At 44.5% G+C, this 21,240-nt stretch overlaps 1 protein-coding gene and 1 long non-coding RNA gene across 2 annotated transcripts; one reads left to right on the forward strand and one right to left on the reverse strand.

The window, feature by feature from the left end:
• The first annotated feature begins 6,815 nt into the window (after positions 1-6,815).
• On the forward strand, positions 6,816-12,870 carry C15H5orf47 (chromosome 15 C5orf47 homolog). Its single transcript, XM_086852347.1, has 5 exons — positions 6,816-7,220; positions 7,830-7,918; positions 9,360-9,462; positions 11,589-11,635; positions 12,019-12,870. The coding sequence occupies exons 1-5, from the start codon at positions 6,977-6,979 to the stop codon at positions 12,043-12,045; spliced, it is 510 nt and encodes a 169-aa protein (XP_086708473.1). The 5' UTR covers positions 6,816-6,976; the 3' UTR covers positions 12,046-12,870.
• A 4,988-nt stretch (positions 12,871-17,858) lies between these two features.
• Positions 17,859-18,304, reverse strand: LOC111941991 (uncharacterized). Its single transcript, XR_015276881.1, has 3 exons — positions 18,215-18,304; positions 18,067-18,118; positions 17,859-17,986 (listed from the first exon to the last, which is right to left on the reverse strand). It is a non-coding gene; the product is annotated as an uncharacterized LOC111941991 (long non-coding RNA).
• Between the last annotated feature and the right edge of the window lie 2,936 nt (positions 18,305-21,240).

Here is a 21,240-nt window from a genome sequence, read left to right on the forward strand (position 1 = left end):
ATTCCAGCCAGACACCCTTGACCAGTTCCAGCTTGTGACTTGGCCGGGAAACTTTATCCCTCTGTTCCCTGCACCGGGATTGTTAGGGAACAGCCACAGTTCTTGACATTGTTTTCAAGTGCAAATGGTCTTTTAGACAACATGTGCTTTCTTACATGTTCATGTTTTTTCACAAGTGTGACAGACTTGAAATCTGGTCCTGGAGTATGGAAGGTTTAAGGCTTTGGATGCTGTGGTGGTGGAATCCCAACGTCCTTCACAAACAGGGCACTCCCTGCCTGACTCCAGTTCAAAGTCCTGCAAACTTAAGAGAGTTTCTCAGGATCCAATATCTGATTAACAGTTGGGGATTACAGTGTATATTCATTCTAAAATTCTCCTGTTCTGAAGATTGCAGAATATTTGGTGAACGTTTAAGTTTTCTTACTAGGCAGAGCCTAAAACATTGAAATCAATAAGGGGAAAGGTCTGGATCATTCAAAACTCCAAATAATCACTGTTGGGAGTGACGGGCTGATTCTGAATTTATGGTTTCTTGGGCAGATGACACAACAAATCCGTTTTGGGTTTCACTTTGCACTGAAGCTGTAAGTAAAAGCTACAGGCAGACTCCAGAAGATTGGAGGTAAGCCCTGCTGGGTGGAATTCCCGAATTCCCAACGTGTGAATCCCAGCTTTTTCCTTCCACCAGGAGCTGCCCCCATCACACTCCCCGGAGCTCTCTCGGGTGCCACTTGCCCTGAAGGAGCTGCCACATTCCAACCGGAGCAGGAGGTGGATGGAAGCAATCTCGCCCTGATTTCAAGGCTGAGCTGATTTTTGGGATGGGCTCTGAGCTGCCAGGTTGTTTTGGGACACTTTCTGCTCAGTCCTGACTCTCCCAAAACTCTCCGTGCGGCTCCAGGGAATCTGGGACGAGTCATAGCCTCGGAAAGGGGAGATGAGGAGAAGCGCTGCCATCCTTTTCCCTGTGTGAAATGAGCTGATTCAGTTTGTCAGAGTGAAAAACAGCCTGTGGGATAAGAATATCCTCGCAGCTGTCTGTGCACTCAGAGGAACTGAAGGGGGTGAATCAGTGCTCTGAATACATCACTGAAGTCTTCCTGCATCCCCATGCTCTGATTGATGCCATCAGATATCACCTGTTTTCATGGCACAGGAACTATAATTTCCTGACTTCTTGTAGGGCTTGTCAGAGAGACAATTTAATACTAAATGCTGATTTATTTGAATGCATCTCTCCCTAAGGGAAGCTGCCTCAGTCACTTTGTTTATGGAGCGTGGGAGACTGTTCCGTTAACATTCCTCCACTAAATTTGCTGGTCCAAATTTCTCAGTCCTCCTGCTATACATAAAATAGAGAGATGTATTAAGTCAGTGTTTGATTGCATTCTTCCTCCTGAAATTTAATTTTGGTGAGTCATGAAAGCTGAGATTAACTCCTCTGGGCACTGCACAGGTCAAGGATGACTGTGAGGACACATTTTTGGGTTTGTATTATTCTTAATGTTTAAAAGGGACATAGTTTTATTCCTCTTAGCCATGGAATATTTTTTTATCCCAAAACTATGAGTTGCTTTGCTTTTCATGGGAGTGAAAAACATTGGTTTTAAATGGCAGTGATGGGGTAAATGCAGTGGACACAGACTGTGTGCCTCAGTATCTCAGACAAGATCTGAAATCCGTGGAAGGAGAGCAATGCATTAAAAAAAACCAAAACTCTGCCAGTCTTCTCCAATGCAAGGCTTGAAAAAAAAATGTTTGCTCAGTGTAAATCACCATCTGACATCGCTGCTGACTCACAGAGCAGGATCAGTTTGCCCAGGGATTGTTCAGGCCTTGCTGTGCATTAAGTTGTCAGTTTGGCCAAGTGTCACTTTGCAAGGCAGTGCTTGTGGCTTTAAGCTGATGCCGAGTGCTGGGCTGGGTTGGGAGCACGTTCATGCCGAGTGTTTCTGAGTTTAACTGGGATCCCTTAAGTTTCTGAGGCATTCTCCTGGAAGCAGCAGCAGTAGCCCCCAGCTCTGCTGCAGTGGGCCAGCTGTGCACGGACAGATGCTCTGTACACACTGGCAAAATCAGCCCAGCTCTTCAGTCAGTGGAAAGGGAATTTGCTCAAGCGTTGCTGTCACAGGGGGTGTCTGTGGAGGAATGTGAGGGCAGAACAAAGCAGTGACTGCTGCCATTTTCTCTGCAGAGGGAGCAATCCATGGAGACAGAGCCCTGCTCTGCTCCTCCCCTGGCAGCAGCCTGCTGTCTCTGGGGGAGGGAGGAGGGGATGCTCAGTGCCATTATAGGGGGGCCTTGCTGCTGAGAATCCCAGAACCTTTTGGGTCGGAAAAGACCTCAGAATCCATGGGGTCCAAGCTGTGCCACTCTTGTCCCCAGCCCAGAGCACTGAGTGCCACCTCCAGCCCTTCCTGGGACACCTCCAGGGATGGGCACTCCTGCAGCCAGGTGTGTTGGTGGTCACGCTTTGGCCTGGGATCCTGTTGGATCTCAGAGGAGAAGTAAGAAATCGTGAGCTTTCTGTGCTTGATCTTGGGTTATCTACATTAATGCTGAATTTGGGGATGATTTGGGGATTTTTGCATTTAACATCTGCATGGACCAGGATTCTTTCAGTATCTGGAGGGTAATGGCAGGAAGGGCTGAACTTCCTCAGCTGTGTGTTCTCTCAGGATCTAACTGCACATTCCCCTGAACAGGAGACTTTTAATCTTTAATATCATAGTCTCTGCAGCCTAAAGCTTGGTAAAGTTTCCCTGTCTCCGATTTGGAAACAAATACCAGTAACTTGAACATTTAGTTCATTTTTCATTTGGAAAATGAAATCAGAGCAAGTGAAATCCTCACCTGCCTTCTGCTTCATCCACTTGACTACCAGCCTTTCCTGGAAATCATGCTGTGTCATTCTGGTGTAATCTCAGGGCTCATTTTGTCTCCTTGAGTTTCCCCCATAGTTTTATTTCCAATTGGCAATCTGTTGAAATGCTGTAACACAAAGTTCTGCTAAGCCAGAGGGTTTGATCTCCTTGACGTGGGTTTTGCTGTAAAGCCTATGGATCTTCTCACTGATTTGGGAATCTCTCTAGGGGAGGCTCAGGCTTTTATGTAACACAGTTTATAGTCTCCTCAATATTTTTATGCACAGCATGAGGAGATGGGAGAACTGGCTTCTCCTTATGAGTGGTGTGGAGGAAGGGATTCCCGTGTGTGTGGTTTGTAAAGCAGTGGGAGCTGTGCAGGTTCACTGCTGTGAAATGCAGGTGCTATTCCATTTTCTCTCTTTGCTACCCCATTTAGCCAGGCTAAATGATGAATTTTACAACTAAGAAGAAGCTGAAGGCAAATTCATTGCTTTGACTTAGCAGAAGTCGTGACTTTTGTTTTTGTAATGATTTCTGGTTACACTAATAAATGGTCCCCAGTGTCTTTTGTGCAGTAACCACATACTAATGAAATCCCTCATTCCAGTGTCTTATTAAATATTCTGTGAAAATGAAGGTGATAGAATAATTGTTTGTGCTACTGCTGAGGGTATAATTAACAAGGTTTGAGTGCAGCTGTTGTCAGAATGAGCACACTTTTCCCTGTTCACAGTGTCAGAATCTTACTTCAGATGCATTCACCCTTTCCACTTGATCAAGGTAACGTTACAGTTAATGAACAATGGCCTTGCTTGAGGTATGTTGAATTTTAGGGTAAGCTTAGGTGAAATGTATGGAATAATTTTCTCCCTGTGAGGATGGGGAGGCCTTGGCACAGGTTGCTCTCTGGATCCCTGAAGTGTCCAAGGCCAGGTTGGATGGGGCTTGGAGCAGCCTGGGACAGTGGAAGTTGTCCCTGCCATGGCAGGTGCAGAATTAAATGATCTTTATAGGTTCCACCCAACCCATTCTGTGTTTCCATGAATTCTGTGGACTCATGTCAGTACTTCCACTGCAAAGAACATTCAGAGAAAGCCAAATCTCCATCAGCAGCAGAAGGGTGGGTTTTTACAGGGAATCACCAACCATGCGTGCAGCAATGTCCCAATGGCTCTTTCCTTCCTTCTCCTTGGCACCGGCTGTAGGCACCAGAAACTGCCTCATTTTAAAAGGGCTGTCAGAGCTCATGGATGATGACACATCCTTGGCCAAAGCAAAACTGAAACAATGGAATTCAGGAACCGACTCAAGTCGTGAGATGGAGGAGCTGCCATTGGAGCACAGAGCAAGCGCACGATGAGGTGCAGGCTGAAATCTGGAATCTGGGCTGGTTTTAACCAGACAGTTACAGCTGTGGTGAAAAGCTGAGATGTTTGCTCAGAGTGATTCATACAGAGATAGTGGCCAGCTGGTAGTCAGTTCACACATGTGGAAAGGTGGGTGAAGAGCAGCGTGCAGCTAAAATAGCTGAACTTGACAGATCTGCAGAGAGATTTTAGGTGGCATTGATTTTTCTGAGTAGCAGCAGATCCTAAAAAGGATCTGAGCTGAATTTGCATTTGAGATCAAAGCGCTGGCAAATGTGCTGTTGGGAAAAGTGGACAAAATGTGCCCCACGAGGTCTGTGTGTTTGTATTAGCAGGGTGGAAGCATTTCTGTGAGTACAGGTGCTGAGAAACCACTGCCTTGGCAGCCGTGGTGCCCCGAGGAGGCCGGAGGAAGGAAGCAGCTGCCAGCTGGCACAGGCAGCTCCTGCCCTGGCAGATACAGCAGCGAGTGTTCCTGCACAATGCAGAGACAGTCATGGAATGAACACGGGGCTCTTTAGGTTTGTGTGTGAGGATTCACTGGGAGTGGTGGTGTGGGCAGCATTGCAGCTAAAGAAGGGATTTCTTTACCAGGGCTTTGGGATGGGTGGATCTGGGGAAGTTTGTAGGCCAGGACCTTTTTAATGAAGCTTTTGGGTTTAGTATCCCAAACTGAACTCACTGGCTGCAGCCTCACTGGTACAGTTGGTCAGTGCAGGTTTTGACAGAGGAGGAGGAGGGAGTCTGGGTTTGTGAAGGAGTGGAATTGAGAATTGTAGAATCACAGTATCCTGAGTGGAAGAGAACCACAAAGGTCATTGATCCAGCTCCTGGCCCTGCACAGACCCCCAACAATCCCAGCTCCATCCCTGGAGCGCTGCCCAAGCTCTCCTGGAGCTCTGGCAGCCTCCGGGCCGGGACCATTCCCTGGGGAGCCTGGGCAGTGCCAGCACCCTCTGGGGGAAGAACCTTTCCCTGATATGGGAGGTCACAGTTGATATTTGAGGTCACAGTTGATCTCAAGGCTCAGAGATTGTGTCACACCTGCAACCTCCTTTTTCGTCCACACCCTTTGGAGCCTGCAGGAGATGCCCTTTTATAACTGGGAAACAACAAATTACTCTGGCGAACTGTCCCAGGCTGTGCCTGTGCGAACTGTTTTTCCTCGCTCGCAGCTGCATAGGGGACATGCCTTTTGCCGGCAGTGTGTACAATAGCGGCAATCCGCGGATGCTCGGCAGGCCGCGCCGGGCCAGCGCCGGTTCGGCGGGAGCGGCCGCCACCTGCCGGGGCCCGCCCGCACTGCGCCGGCCCGGGAAGCGCTGAGGGGAAAAGAGCTCCGGCACCACCGAGCCCAGCCCAGAGCACCGAGTGCCACCTCCAGGGATGGGGATCCAACCCTCTCTCGGCAGTTCCAGTGCCTGAGCTCCCTTTCCATGGGGAAATTCCTGCTGCTGTCCACCCTGAGCCTCCCCTGGCCCAGCCTGGGGCCGTTCCCTCTTGTCATGGTAGCCCACCTGGCTGTCCCCTCCTGGCAGGAGCCAGAAGGTTCCCCCTGATCCCCCTTTCCTCCAGGCTGAGCCCCCTCCCCAGCTCCATTCCCTTCTCTGGAATGAGCACAGTTTGCCTCGTGGTCTCTTTGGATCCATTCCCGAGGGCAACACCATTCATGCTGCCAGTGCTGCTGAAACAATTAGGAAAAATCGGTATTTTCATAGAATTTATTATTTCTAATTTACAACCTTGCGCAAACTGAACTCTGGGAAGTAATCTGGAGCAGTATTTTAGTGACAAAGCAAACATCAGTGGGATTTGACGTAAATCCTTCCCTGTGAGGGTGGGCAGGCCCTGGCACAGGTGCCCAGAGAAGCTGTGGCTGCCCCTGGATCCCTGGAAGTGCCCAAAGCCAGGCTGGACAGGGCTGGGAGCAGCCTGGGATAGATGTCCCTGCACGTGGCAGGGAATGGAACTGGGTGGTGTTTAAGGTCTCTTCCAACCCAAACCATTCCATGATTCTATGACCTGAGCTCTTGAGTGGTTTGAGAATTCCAGTTGTCACTATCCATATCCAACAAACCCATGAGGAGCTGCATGTATCAGACTGACCCTGCCAAGCATCCTGTGTCACACATCTGTCGCTGCCTGAAGGACAAAACAGGTATTTGATGTTTCATTATTGCTCAGTGTGTGGCTGGAGCGGGTGCACTGTTCGGAGAGGAAATCCTTCTACCAGTGCAGGCACTGCAGCAGCACCCGCACCAAAGGGATGCCAGCGGTTCCCCTGCTGCAGAGACAAACAAGACATCAAACAACCTTCAGCCCAGAGTCCACTTACCACTGGTACAAACAGATCAATAACTTGCATGAAATTTATCAATACGTGGCTTTGGGCAGCACAGTGTGTGCTAAACTCTAGCTCTGGCCCAGGGGGACATCCAGCCCTTCAGTCCCCAGCTCCTCTCACCGACCCCCGGCTCCCCTCAGTCCCGGCTGGTCTCACAACCCTGGGCTCCTCTCACCGAGCTATCCCCCTCACTGACCCGTGATTCCCCTCCCCGCCCTTCAGCCCCGGCTCCCCTCACCGACACCTCGGTCCCCAGCTCCCCTCGCCGCCCCCGCAGCTGCGGTTCCTCTCAGCCCCCGGTTCCCCTCAGCCCCCGTTCCCCACACCGACCCTCGTTTCTCCTCACTAAGCCGCAATCCCCGGCGACCCTCACAGCGCCCAGCCCGGTTCCCCTCATGCCCGCGGCCCCGCCGCAGAGGGAGCGCGCTCGCCGCGCCCGCCCGCCCATGCAGTTCGTGTACGTGAACAGCTTCGGCTCGCACCGCAGCAGCACCGTGATCCACCTGGGCCGGGGCCGCTGGCAGAGCCCCGGGCAGCGCTCCCCAGGCCGGGCTGGGGCCCCGAGGGCCGCCCCGGAGCCGCGGGCCGGGCCCAGCCCCGAGGGGCGAGCGGGGAGCGGTGAGGGGAGAGGCGGCAGCGGTACGTGAGACCCGGGGACAGCCCCCGTGTGTCGGGCTCCCTGAGGGCTGGAGGTGGCTCAAGTGTTGTCTTGATTGTCTGTACCAAGAATAGCGGGGCCAGCAAAACACGGGGTGGTGATTCTTCCCCAGTTCTGGGCACTGATGAGGTCACACACCTCAATTGCTGTGTCCAGTTCTCAGAAAGAGAGGGAATTAAAAGCTCCCAAAAGTCTGTTGATTAATGTGTGGGTGCTGTGTAGTTTTGAAATCTGTTTTGTGGCGTTTGAGAGACACTCATTTGCCCCACAGTTGTATTGGAATAATGAAGAAGGGGACAAGCTGCAGGGTGTAAGGATTGATACCCTGTAAAGTGACCAGAAATAAGGATCCCTCTGGAATTATAGAGTGGTTTGGGTTCAGAGGGACCTTAAGGGTTATCCAGTTCCACCCCCTTCTAGGGACACCTTACACTAGACCAGACTGTTCAGAACTCCATCCAGCCTCTCTTGGACACTTCCAGGAATCCAGGGGCAGCCACAGCTTCTCTGGGCACCCTGTGCCAGTGATCAGCATCTTCCTTAGGAACATACTGTAAATACTCAAAAAATGCTTTCTAAACTCCTTCTAGGTGACCCTCAAGAGGCTAAGGCTGACATTTTTGACTTTCCCGTCCCTTCAAGAAACGTTGATAAAGTCATTAAACGAAAGAAGAAAAAGGTATAAAGTGTGGCAGCTCAATTAGCTGCCTTGGCATTTGAGAAAGCTGCTTGTTCTCTGTGTGTGAAAGCATGAGGGAGATTAAAAGATGGAATTGCTAGCCTGTTACTGAAAACCTTACTTACAGAAAAGAAAAAATGGTATTATCTTCCCTCTCTGGAGGCTTTAAAATTCTGGCTCTTATTCAATAAAGCACTTAAGTGTGTGCTTACCTTGAAAAATGAGAGTATGCTGTTGACTTAAAGCCTGTACTGAAATGCTTTGCTGGATTGGGGCCAGGGTGCAGAACACCTTGGGGGTGAAACCCAGCAGGAAAACGCTCTGCAGCTCCTCTTCCTCTCATGTTTTAAACAAAGAAATCCCACGGGTTACAAATAAGCGAAGGCAGGAACCCGAGCTATTAATGCCATCCTTGGAGCAATGCAGAATTACCTTCTGCTTCACAAATGTGTTTCTGTTCCTGCTCAGTAGTTCAACAAATGCTTGAAATTTTAAGGGGGACATTTGTTAAGCAGTAACTCATTATGAGATTCTGTAATGTGTGAAGTACAAGTAATCAGCTGGACTAGAACAGAGTCATGTCATAGATACTTGATTTAAAAACAGCAAAATGCTACCAACTGTAGAGGAACAGTTAATAACATCCTGGAATATGGCTCTCCTGTGCACTGAATAGTCTTCAAAAACAATGAGGAATATATAGAATGTTTTAGCAATAAATGTCTTCGAGAAAGGAATTACCTTTAGATTTAAACAAGTTCCTCAGATGGGGTCCAGCAAAAGTCCAAACATCAGAGTGTCAACAGCCATTTCTATTTGTTACGCCACCTTTGCCTGAATGCTTTTGTCCACAATTCCAATTTCACCTTTTTGATGCACAGTTTTGGAATGTGCCCACTATGGACACAGTTTTATGCCTCTAAAGTAGAGCTTTTCAACATCTATAAAACAAATGAATGTGGATTTGATATGAAATAGGCAGGAGCATTGCTATTCTGCAATCTGAATTTGGGGCCTCAGTTATGCTGCTGCTGAGGGACCACATGGGAAACTTTTTGCTCTTGGAAAACTACAAGATTTTTTTTTTCTCCCCCTGTTTTGGATGACTTTGAAGAGAGCATAATGTCTCTGCACACATTTTCATGAGCTTTGCTTATCTGGAAGGGCACTTCTCTAGTCCTGGATAAACACAATAGTTCTAGGCAAGAAAGGAGGTGGAGATCTCATGTGAAAAATCATGTAGGAATTTATGTTTCTGACTTTTAAATACAGGTGATTCTTCCATATATCCTGCATATATATCTCTCCCTTCTTCCCTTCTTTCCTAGTCTTCAACGAAAAAACCCCAGCTGGATTTCATAGTAGTTGTAGGGAATTCAAAGTTCTGCCTTGTAGATGTTTTAATGCAAACTTTCAATATGCTTCACATTTTATCTTTTAGTCCAAAGTCTGGCACAAGGTATGGAAAGTGATTTCAAAAATGCTTGAGGAAAATGAAAGGTTCAGAAGTCGACTGATGACCTGCAGCCGGGTTGATGGAGAAGGTAGGAAATGAACCGCTAAGGTTTTACTTCACTAGAGAAAACAAATTGTTAATACAAGTGAAGATCCCAAGGTTTAAAGGCCATTTGGCTGCTTGTTTTGGGTAGTAGGTTTTACAGCTCACAAATGGAATTCATTCCATGCTCTGGGCACCACCAGATTTTTGGAAAAAACCTTTTTGTTTCATGGAGGGTCTTGTATGTGTTAATTTGATGGAAGGATGGTGGAAGTGTTTGCTACAGCCTGACATTAAAGACATGCACATAAAACATCTGCAAGTTTTTCTGAACATGTGAAATATGTAATTAAACTTATTCACAGATGGGTCCAAGGCAGTAGTATGAATAATAATTTATTTTTTCATGTAGGAAAATAGTGGTTGATTTCATACATACAATAAATAAATTACATGCTCCCCAAAGGTTGCCGTAACACAATTTAACAAAACCATCGAACATGTTCTCACTCTGTGCCCTGAATGCAGCTCTTTCATTACTGGAAAATGACTTGGGAATTAAAACTGGTGCTCTGCATTCAGCCAATTTCAATTAGAGGCATTGTAGCTGCTGCACAATTTAAGATAATACAGTGTATGCTTACAAATGGAATTGGAATTTCTGGCCTCACAGTTGGATGAATTATTAGGAAAAAGAATACACTAATCCATGAAGAGCTACCAGGCAAGTTAAAAAATGTCACTTTCACCCACAGCACTTTTCTTCCCTTGCATTGGTGCTGATGGAAGTTTTCCGCATGTTGGGGTGTATCCCAAATGTAGGACCATTCCTGCCAGTGCCTTATTTTGTAAAATGCTGGATTAGATTTCCACACACATGACAAGAAAGTACTCCCTAAAAAATCTTCTTTGTGAGAACAAAACAAGTTCAATTTTGATTCAGAACAGAGATTTCTACTCCAGTGGATGTTCTTGAACAGGAGAAGAAATTCCACTGAAATATGCTTCAAAAACTTCCTCCACAATTATTGTGCAAATATTCTGCATTGTGTGTAATCTGTTGGCTTGAAACCAAATTCCTGATTAATTCTGGAATTATGACATGACATTAATTATTCATTATGTGCTATTCATATTCAAGATTCCATTGGTCTCTGTCATATTTCTGTGCTAAGAAGTTCCAATCTAATAAATCTCTCCTCCCATGGAAGCTGTTCCATGTGCTTTCTCCCACAGCTGAGATCATTGCAGAAGTGTTTGTGCAAAGCTATTCATGCATATGTTGGATATACATTAAGATATACATGTTATACATATATGTGTAAGACACACACATCCATGGATGTGTAGGACAGTGAATTTAAAAAAAAAATCTTCCTGGATTTATGTTTGCTTGATCTCAAGAGAAAGAAGAACAAGTGTCAAGAAAAAAGGAGGAGAAATCTTTAATAGATTATTATATTTCAAGTTATTGTAAGGAAAAAAAGCCCAAAATCCTGCTTATATAGGATTTCCTGGGTGGATTTGCCATCTTCCCATAATGGCTACTTTCTGTTTGTTATGGATCACTGTGTGCTTTTCACCTTGGATTTATGGACAGGGCTTGTCCCCTTTTCAGCCCTTTTCATTTATTTTAGAGAAAGATCATTTTCTTTATATATAATTTCCAGTGACTTGAAAAACCTCACCAGCCAAGCAATCCCTCCTCCTCCCCTCTTACTCTAGCCTTAATTGTAATTTTACCCCTTTCTCAAGAGCTTTAACTGAGAATCTCCTATTAAGCTGTATTTCAGTGAAAACCATCAATTCTAATACCTTCTTTCTAATTAGCAGATTTTGCCCAACATCAAATTCAGGAGATAAGTCTCCTATTGATCTGAATTTTTCATTAATCAAGAAGCAAATGGAATAATTCTAGAAGATATTTAGATAGGGATCAACAACTCTGAATAACTGGGTTTATTTTTATCTTCTTTTTTTTTTTCCCTAGATTAATAAATTTGGAAAATTAATGCTGCATTTTATTACCTCTATAAATAGAGGTTTTTTTTAGAGAACAAAAGTCTACTTGAATTTTAATGCTGCCTATTTACTCCTTGGAATGTTGCAATTAAGATTAGATTCCATGTGACTGCAAATGATGATTTTCCTCCACCTGATGTTCTCCTGCAGGCTCTGACAGGATCCAGAGGTCACAGAATGGGGCATACCTGGACAGGGTATGTAGACAGTCCATTAAAGGCCAAAAAACCTTAAAATAAGCAAATTAATAATATTAAAAACATGCACTGATCTTGTTTCATTTTATTATAATATGTGCCAGTTATATTCTAAAGTATTACTGATATTGAGCTCAAATTTTTTCAAGATTTCAGTGATTTGGGGACCAGAGCTGCTCCATCCTCACAGGGAGGGCTCTGTGCTTTGCCAAGGCAAAGGGAGGTGGATTTTGCCTTCTGCTTGAGCTAAATCCTTTCCTGATGGTCTAAATTATAATCTGGATAATCTGAACAGTCTTTATTTGTCCCACTTGATATAGAGACTTTTTTCTTTATGTTGATAGGAATGAACCAATTCAATTTTATCACTTTTTTTTCTCTAGGATGAGTCCATCTTTGGCTGGGTTTAGCAAGAAAAGAAAGGAAGATTCAGCCCCAAAGGAAATAAAAACAGAGTGAAAGCTTTTATTTTGATCTAGTTCTTCCTGGAGTCAGTGCAAAGCTGCAAAGTGACTTCAGGGAACACAGGTTCTCTGTTGTTTGCTTGGTGTTTGTGCTTCTGTTTAAGAGGTTTGTTTTTACAGTGGCTTAAACAGCTCTGTTGCAAGATATTTATCTCAAACCATTGTCTGGTGTTTCACTGAGCTATTAGTTTTAGAAAGCTTTTTAATGAGCATAATATTGTGACAGTTTGCTTGCAAAAGAAGAGATACACATTTACTGTTGTCTCTGTATTTATATCTTTTATTTTTGTGGCTTGTCAGAATAATAAACACAAATTCAGTAAGGCAGTACTCCACACAAGACATAAAGCCCACTTTCCTTTTTTCCTGGTTTGAATAAATTTGGCTTTATGATATTAAAATATTACACAATAACCCTGTCTGTTTTTTTCATCCATTTATACATGAATCTCAGCAAGTATTTAGAATATGAAACCAAGTGAATGTTTTCTCTCTCCTGTTCATCCTGAGGTTCATAATGGTATCATCACAATCAGGAGTTGTTGTTTATCTACCTGACTTCAATAACACAATATAATTTTCTTCTGTTCTGCAGCTTAATACTTGAACCCTTGATTGACTGTTAAAGCCATTTTAGCCAGCAAATTGTGTAAATGGAACATGAAAACTGCATAGAAATAGTTATGTATACGGGGTTCATCTCAGGAGTAAAACATTCACCTGTCACAAAGAGACGTCTTTGCTTTCAATAAAAGGATTGTTTTCTCCTGCTATAATGTCTTGGTGTTTGCAGATATAATGACTGCAGTGTCAGGGTGTTGAGCTTTAATAACATGCTGGTGATTGTGTCATTAGGCAGCAAAGCACTTGGAAAGGTTTCATCTCTGTTTTCTTCCTGGTGAAACTGCAAGTGTGGAACTGGAATGTGCCTTTTCAGGGACAGCTGCGGCATCAAGGTTCTCTTCTGCTTTGTGGTTGGGTAATATTCGGATTTTACTTAAAATAGTTGACATTTCAGCTTGGAAAAGGAAATGGGAAGGAAAAGTATTCAATCAAGATGTGATCATTTTTCTGGCAGAGCAAAAATGTCACAGTTCTTTGGTATTTTCAAAACACGTGTTTAGAGACACATGTGAGATTTTGGGGTGGTTGAGGTTTTTTTTTTACTAAATGAGATGATCTCCCTGTCTCCACAGTTCTATCAATGAAATGTCTGCATTGGGAATATTTAGTCTATAAACCTGGTTTGTAAATTGTAGAGTTGTTGTTCTTCTTTTCTCGTGAACTGCAGCTGCAGTTGGTGCTTTACTGGCACGGACTTCAGGGGCCCTGGAAACACTTTTCTTCCAGATGCATAATTGCTACTTTAACAGGATGGATGAGGTGCATTAACCTAAATCTCTTCATTAAGTTTAGCCAACACATTAAGATTCTTTGGATAAAAACAGACCTCTGTCTGTGAGACTGTTTTAAAATGAATTATAAAAGGTAAGTATGGCCCTAAATCATCCCTATGTACCTCCTTCAGTCTAAAGGATCTGTGTGGTAATGATGGGATAATTAATTGGTTGGGATCTACTAATCAAGAACTTTCATTTGGCAGTACTTTGAAAGGCTTTTACTTTTTCAAATCGCTCTGGGCCAGAACAGCTGTTGCAGTGGGGAAAAAATTCTGATTCAGGTTCAATTTTTGACTTCTTGGGTGATGAAGTTCGGCTTTCTGCTGTAGTGATCAGATTTCAAAGGTACAGTTGGGAACAAGGGTCACCAGAACAGTTAAACTGCCGAAAAAAGGGCCTGGAGAAGACCCCAGCTCAAGCTCTGCAAACCAGACCACCATCCCCATCCACTCAGACCTCTGTGCATTCCTTTTTTAATTCATGTGATCATTTAAGTGTAAAATGCAAAAGAAATGTAATTGCAGTGTTGCATTAAAATATCTCACGTGTTCCAAGTAAGTAATGTGCTCAACAAGGAGAAAAAAGGTTGGAGAAACATGAAAAACTTCATTGAAACCCTCTGTTAAAAGGAGTGAAAAATAAATAAGGGACCTTCAGGGCACTGGATCACAGAGTAGAAATGCAGAAAAGAACTGATTCTTCTCTGAAGACCTTAATCTTCACTGCAGAACCAAGAGCAAGTGTCCCACTCTCCTGCTGTGGCTCCTGGGCAGCTTTTCCTTCACATTCTTCAAAATGCAGATCAGTTACCTGAAGTTTTTAATAACAAATCTCCCTTGGAGTGTGAACTGAAGCAGATGTGCAAATACAGAGGTCACACTTTGTCTTTGCCTTGCTCTCAGTAGATAATTTACTTTTCTATACTGAACACAAACTCCAGCTTATTCTCAAAGTTTGACATTTCTTCATCTCAGCTGTGAACAGTTGCCAGGAGATCTGAGGAGGCTCTTCGTGGTACAGAGGTAGAAGGGAGCAGCCAGGGCACAGAGAGTAGCCAAAGGCATTGCTGCTGAATTTCTCTTATCTGTAAATAATGCTGTCAGATGCTTATCTCATGATCCAAAAGCTGCTCTGGATAAACTCTTTTCCCTGTCATAAATACAAATGACTTTGGATGAAGGTAAGCAGTGGAGAGTAAAGCCTTTGGGGTTTGTATCACTGTTCCATGCTAGCTGGAGATTAATTGATCAAAGTTGAGCTGGAAATGGCACATCCTGACATGTTTAGGTTGAAGTTACCCCATTTGAAGAGTTCTTGCCTGGTTCCTGGAGCAGCTCAACCCAGGCAACTCTGCCTTGGAGCTCTCTCTCCAGGGCTTGGGGGCTCCAGCTGGTGGCCTTGGGCTACCCCTTCCAAAGCTGAAAGCAGGGAAGTGCTGGGAGCCTGAACTGCACAGTGATTTCTGTGTCTGGAAGCACTGGGAGCTTGGCTGAGGCCGGGCTGCTGGAGCTCCTGCACTCCCTGCAGTGGAGCTGTGGCTCTGGGCAGCATTCCCAGGGTGTCCTCAGCATCCTCTGCACAGGAGCCAGGGAGCTTCGGCAGCTCCCACAGCTACTGTGTGGAGCTGCTGTGTGCAGATGCTGCTGCTGCTGCTGCCAGAGACGATGTCACTGATCAGCTGCAGCCTTGGGAACTTGGGAATGGTGTTCTGGAAGTGTTTTGATATTTCTGAAGTGACCTTTCTGGGAATTTCCAGTTTGTGGGCATTTTCAAAAGGGTTTGTTTCCTGCTTGATTTGGTCCAAAGCCACCAATTGAGATAAAACCTTATTTCCTGCAGGGTGAGGGCTTGGCTTGCTCAGCAGCTCCTCTGCTCGTGCCCCATCTGCTCTGGAGCTGGGATGAATCAGATTCCTGTGTCCCACCAGCTGAGGCTCTGCAGTCCCATGGCCTCTGAGGTTATCATAACTTGGCCATTACAACATAATCAATCACCAAGGTTAATAATGTTTCACTGCTGATTCCTTCCATGAAAAGATTTCAGCTCTGAAGCAAAACTTGAAAGCAGGATGTAGAGTTTCCAACATGGTTTGATTTTGAGAAAGTAGAAGGTGACCTTTGTCTTCACTGAACATTTACATCCAGTAAATGTCTTTGTCTTTAGGGCCCTCCCTGGTAGTCAATGTTCATGTTTTAACTTCAAAGCTTCTAATACAATTTTGCATGGACTCTGACTAAGGAATAGCCTTCAGCAGGCAGTTGAATTGTAGTTTTCTTTTTCTTTGGGAGGGGAAAGTGACTGAAAGCAAATTTTGGGCATATATGACATTTTGCCTGTGCAATAGGCCCTTAAATATAAAGCAAACCAGAACTTTGGATTATAGCTCTTGTAAATAACTCTCAGTGACATGGGCAGGTTGGTGTATTAGATTTCTTTTCATTGCATAAGCCCTTATATAACTCTGATGGTTGGAATTTGCATAAAAACCGAAGCAGCCATGGATGGGTTTAACATCATGGACTTTCCAGCAAACTGAAGCAGCAGGAGAACTTATGGTTTAAGAGGAATTTTACTTTATGAGGAAAAGAGCAAGTTTTATTGAAGTATATTAAGCCACAGTGGATTTTTAATAAATATTCACAGGAAGTTTCTCACTCGTTACTGACGGCATCAGGACCCTCTGATCTGAGGCAGAAAAATTCACATTTGAAAGCTTCAGCCTAGGGAAAATTAATGTGGGTAGCTGCAGTTTCATTTTGTTGGGAGAAAAGTTATGCAGGCCCCTAAGGAAAAAATGAATATGCCTTGATCCAGGGAGGGTGATCACCTCCTGGAAGATGCTGAGTGCTTTGACCTCCCAGTGACTGTGGCACCTCTTTTATCACATTTCTTGTGCTCAATATGTGGAGCAGATTAAGAGAGGATCTCTTCTTCTTTCTCTAAATTTGGACTCCACATTTCTGTCTCACCCGAGGGGCTCAGCTGAGCTGTGGATGTTGCTGGGTTGGGCTGTGAACAAATCTGATTTGTGTCATCTCCCGGAGGTCATGACAGGATCCCTCCAAGCTGGGAATGTGAGAGATTTATTGCACTCCTGGCAGTTCTGTTTGAGGGGGAACAGAGGCAGATTGAAAGAGCTGTGCAGGAAGGCTCAGGATGACACTGACAAATGTTCCCTCTCTTCCAGAATCTTTGTAATCTCCTGTATTTTGAAGTGAATAATAAACTAACACAGCTTTTAGTGTTTTCCCTGTTCTGCTGTATGATTGTTTTCTGGTTCCTACTGTGTGTGACAGGAACTGTGGAATGGATGAACTCCTCCCAGCAGTGACTGCGAGTAGTTAAACCCAGCTTAGAACAGACTTGGTCACTTTTTACACCTCCTTGTATTTAAATTCCTTCAGCTACAGAAAGGGTAAAAAATTTTGGGTATGGTGCTAAGTTGTCTGTTATCTCCCAAGGAAAAGAACACTGTACTGGTTTTCACTGCTGTATTGGACTAATTTTGACAGGAACTCAGGTGAATGTTTGAGAAACAAACATGATATTATGGTAGAACTGTCTGAGGTGGATGATGTTACTCCTAGCATTGCCCTGTCTTGACTATTGTGACTTCCTGAAACTTAGTCCTCACTCAGTTTTTGTTGTTTCTCTTTTTAGTAACCCCTACTTCCCATTCACACATTTTCCAGTGCTTTCATTGAAAGCCTGGTCCCAGATTTTCAATACATGAAAACAGATAAAATACTGTTCTTATACTAATGAGCGGGAACGTTATAGAGAAAAATGCTTGGTGTGCAGGAAATGTATTTTATGAAGTGAGACAATAAGTGTTTCATAGATCAAGGAGCAAGTGAGTAGAATAATATTCATTAACATTGAAGAGAAGTTGATTTATGTGTTCAGGCTTGAAGTGGGGAGAGGCTGAACTGTGCTGTGACTGATGTTTTGTTTACAAGCTGCAGAATTTGCAATACAGTGAAATGTTTATACTCAAGACCTGTTACCCTCCTTTCTTCCTTGGCTCAGCTTTACTTAGACTTCACCTTAGGCTTCAGGGGAATCTCAGCTCTGGCACCTGGAACATCTCCTTCCCCTCCTTCTCCCCCATCCTGGCTGTCTGCAGAGCTGCTCCTCTCACATATTCTCACTCCTCTCTCCTTCCTGCAGCTGTGCAGTTTTACCCCCATTCTTAAATCTGTTTTCCAGAGGTGTTGCCCCCTTGGAGCCGCTCTGTAGGACATGGGGGAAGCTTCCAGCAGCTTCTCACAGAAGCCACCCCTGCAGCCACCCTGCCACACAAACCCAGTGCATTAATAATTGTGTGAGACTTATGAAAGGAATAAAGAGAGGCATATATTTTTGTTGACAGAAGAAATATATTGTTTATTCCTCTGGAGTCTCATGTTGCTCATATTGCTGCTGTGTCTTATTGCCTGTCACTGAGCTGTGCTGTGTGGGCGGAAATGTCAGGCTCTGAATTGGCTCTGTAAGAAAATCTGTGTGTTACTCTGATTTCTCATACTCACTTGGGCTTGCTTTAATGTTGTCCCTACAGAATGTTCACTTTTGGGATCTTGCCGGCAACTTCAGACATCTATTTTTTGCCATGATGCATCCTGCAAAGTAAATTTACTCCTGGTAGTCTCTTTGTTTGTTTGTGAGAGAGGGATTTTGAAAATAAGTATTTTCAAACTGAAACAGGCCACACTGACCCCAAGTAGTCACAGGGTTGGTTCAGTCTTGTGGAGGAAATGGAAGTTACTGGATGTAATTCCAAGGGAGGCTTTGGATATCTCTCTGCTCATCTCTCTCCACCACTGCCAAAATTCTCAGATGGTGCCACTGAAAAACGTTGCTTAAAATGTGCTTCCACCCTGAAGAGGCAAAAGGTAAAAGCAGCATCTGCTCATTTTTCACAGGTTCTTGCTTCTGGCACTCAGAACTAGAAGGCTTTTGGGGGGAAAGTGTTTCCTGGTGCCAGTGCTGGAGTGCTGGCCCTGCTGAGCTGGGTTCTTTGGGTCACATGGAATATCTCCAGCAGAGTTGAGCTCTGGTTAGTTACCAAGAGATTTGCAGCTACAGGAAAGGTGTTTTACAGTGGGAGCAATGCACAAGAAGGAAGAGGATTCCCCTCCTTACCCCTCAGGTTTGTTACCATGAAGAGTATTCAGGCATACCCAAAAAAAGTTAATATATTAAACTCTCTGAGTTGAACTGAGTAGAGGTGTGGAACAAGCAGGTGGCCTTATCTGCAACCTTATTTTTTCATGATGCAACTCCAGTTCCCATGGGTTTGCACAGGTGACTCTGGAGATTTCACATCACCATGTTTGTGAAGTGTTGCTTAAGACCTCTCTGAAGTCAGAGCATCAGCTTAGGTGTCATTAATGTAATATTTTGGCTAAGCAGGATATTCATTGCCAGTGTTGACATGGATGAAAATTATTTGGTTTTTAGATCACAGGATGCATTTGAAAGCTATGGAAGACATCACTTTGCTTTTCAACACAGCCCTCAAGTTGGTAATTACCAGATAAAGGTGGAAAACCCCAATGCCATTCTCACTGCGTTGCAATGCATTGTTTCCTTTGCATTATTTCATGATATTTCCTATTGCCTCCATTAAAAACAGCCATTTTGCTGACAGAGGAGCTAGAGTAGTTCAAATCCATATGTTCAGCAGGAGGTTAGTATAGATCTGTTAATTTTTGTGGATGGTCAAATCACTTCTGATCCTATAATGTAATATACTGGAATTTGGGGGGAAAACTGATGTAATTCCACTGTCTTGGGTGGAGCATCTGCCCCTCTGGGAGAGGCTGATGGAGTTGGGATTGCTCAGGCTGGAGAAGCCTCTTCTCAGCTGTGCCCAGTGACAGGAAAAGGGACAAAGGGCCCAAACTGAAACACAGGAAATTTGGTTTAAACACAAGAAAATCTATTTTACTGTAAGGATGACTAAACACTGAAACAGGTTTCTGTGCGTGTTTGTGTCTCCACCTGTGGACCTGATTTTCTGAGTTTGAGAGAGTTCCCAGCCTGTCAGTGGCTGATCTGTTCCCAAGGAGAAATCTCTTGAGAACATTTTCTCTCAAGGACCAGTTTTGTAAATAACTTCATTTTTCTCAAAACAATTCTGTACAGCTGTGCTGAGTGTGTTTTTCTCTTGTTTCACCAATGGGACAAGAGAGGTGGTGTCCCCCTTACCAATCATGTTGAACCTGCATCGTAACATCCTATAAAAAAGCTGAAAAGTTCAGAAATAAAAACCTCCTGATCATCTCTCTGCCTGTCACATTGAATCCACACTCTTTGTGTCCAACAGCAACACCCACCCACAAGAATTAATCCAAAGCCCAACTGGAAACAGCCCTGAGCATCCTTCCCTTGCAGTCACTGCCTCAGGGCTCCAGCCTCCTTCCAGCCTCGCTGATGCTGGACACAAGCAGCACCAAATGCTCCGAGGAGCCTCCGGGGCTTGGGCTCAGGGTCTGCGGCTCCTGGCAGCACTTTTAAGTGTGTGCTCTTGGATTTTCTTACAGCCCCCACATCTTGAACTTCCTAATGATCATCCTGGGCCAAACCAGGACAGGGACGTGAGGAAAGGACTTTGCAGGGTGTATAATTTACTGTATCTCTGCACAGATCCTGTCCTAGGTGGGCATGGATGGTTGATTTCTGGTGTTCCTGCAATATTTAAACATTATATTGTAATAATTGAATCAATAATATTTAGTGAATGGGTTTTTTATGGGCTTCCTCAGACCTACAGAGCCTAAATCCTACATTTTCCTTTATCTGTGGGACGCAGCCTGCCAGCTTTCTTTGTAGGTATCTCTCCCTGGTCTGGTCTGCAGCAGCCTGGACTTGTAATTTCAGTGGAAATCTTGTTCAGTCTTGAGCTAAACACACCTCTCATGGACCAGATCTAAGGGAATCCCTGCTTAAGAAATCTTTCCTGAATTTCCTGAATTCTCCTTCAAACCTTCTGATGTGGTTGATTTTTTTTCCCCCAAATATTCTGAGAACTTCAAAAAACTACCTGCCAAAAATTTGTAACATACCCAAGCAAAAGTTTCTCAAGGTTAAGTTGTATCTGTAGCACAGCTTTATTCTTAAACCCAGAAAAAAACCTCTTGGGTAAAATTTACTGTAGAAGTTTGGCCTGATCTAGAAATGGGATAGAGGAAATTCCAACCCAAGCATGAAAAAGTGGTGTAACTCTTGGAAACGGGAACTTTAATGGGCCCTGTAAGGTGATGTTAGTAGAAGGAAGTTTTAGCTGCCCTTCTCTACTCCTTTCCTCTCAGCTCTTCCCTCTGTACTGTGAACAAGCTCTACCACTGCAGTCAGCACTTCCCCTCACTCTGCCAAAATGCAGCTTTAAATGAGTTTTCACAAGTCAATTCTAAAAGGCTTTATTATGGAAATAGTTCACGCCTTCAAGGAATATATTTAGGTCTCGTGAAAAATGCCAAGTTGCGAGCTCTGGAGGCAAATTCTAAATTTATAAACAAATCAGGCTGAAGTCATCCCAAAGTATCCCGTGTCTCCAACAGGAGTGCTCAGCCTCCTGCTGCAGGGGATGGTGGCTGTGGTCCTGTCCTGCCCTCCCAGCATTTGAGAATCACAGAATCCCTAGGGCTGGAAAAGACCTCCAAGATCATTGAGTCCAACCATGAACTCAGCACTGCCAGGTCCACTGTTAAACTGTAAATACCACATCTACGTGGTTTTT

This window comes from Cyanistes caeruleus, chromosome 15 (genome assembly GCF_971803275.1).
Source record: "Cyanistes caeruleus chromosome 15, bCyaCae1.hap1.1, whole genome shotgun sequence".
Taxonomy (NCBI): domain Eukaryota; kingdom Metazoa; phylum Chordata; class Aves; order Passeriformes; family Paridae; genus Cyanistes; species Cyanistes caeruleus.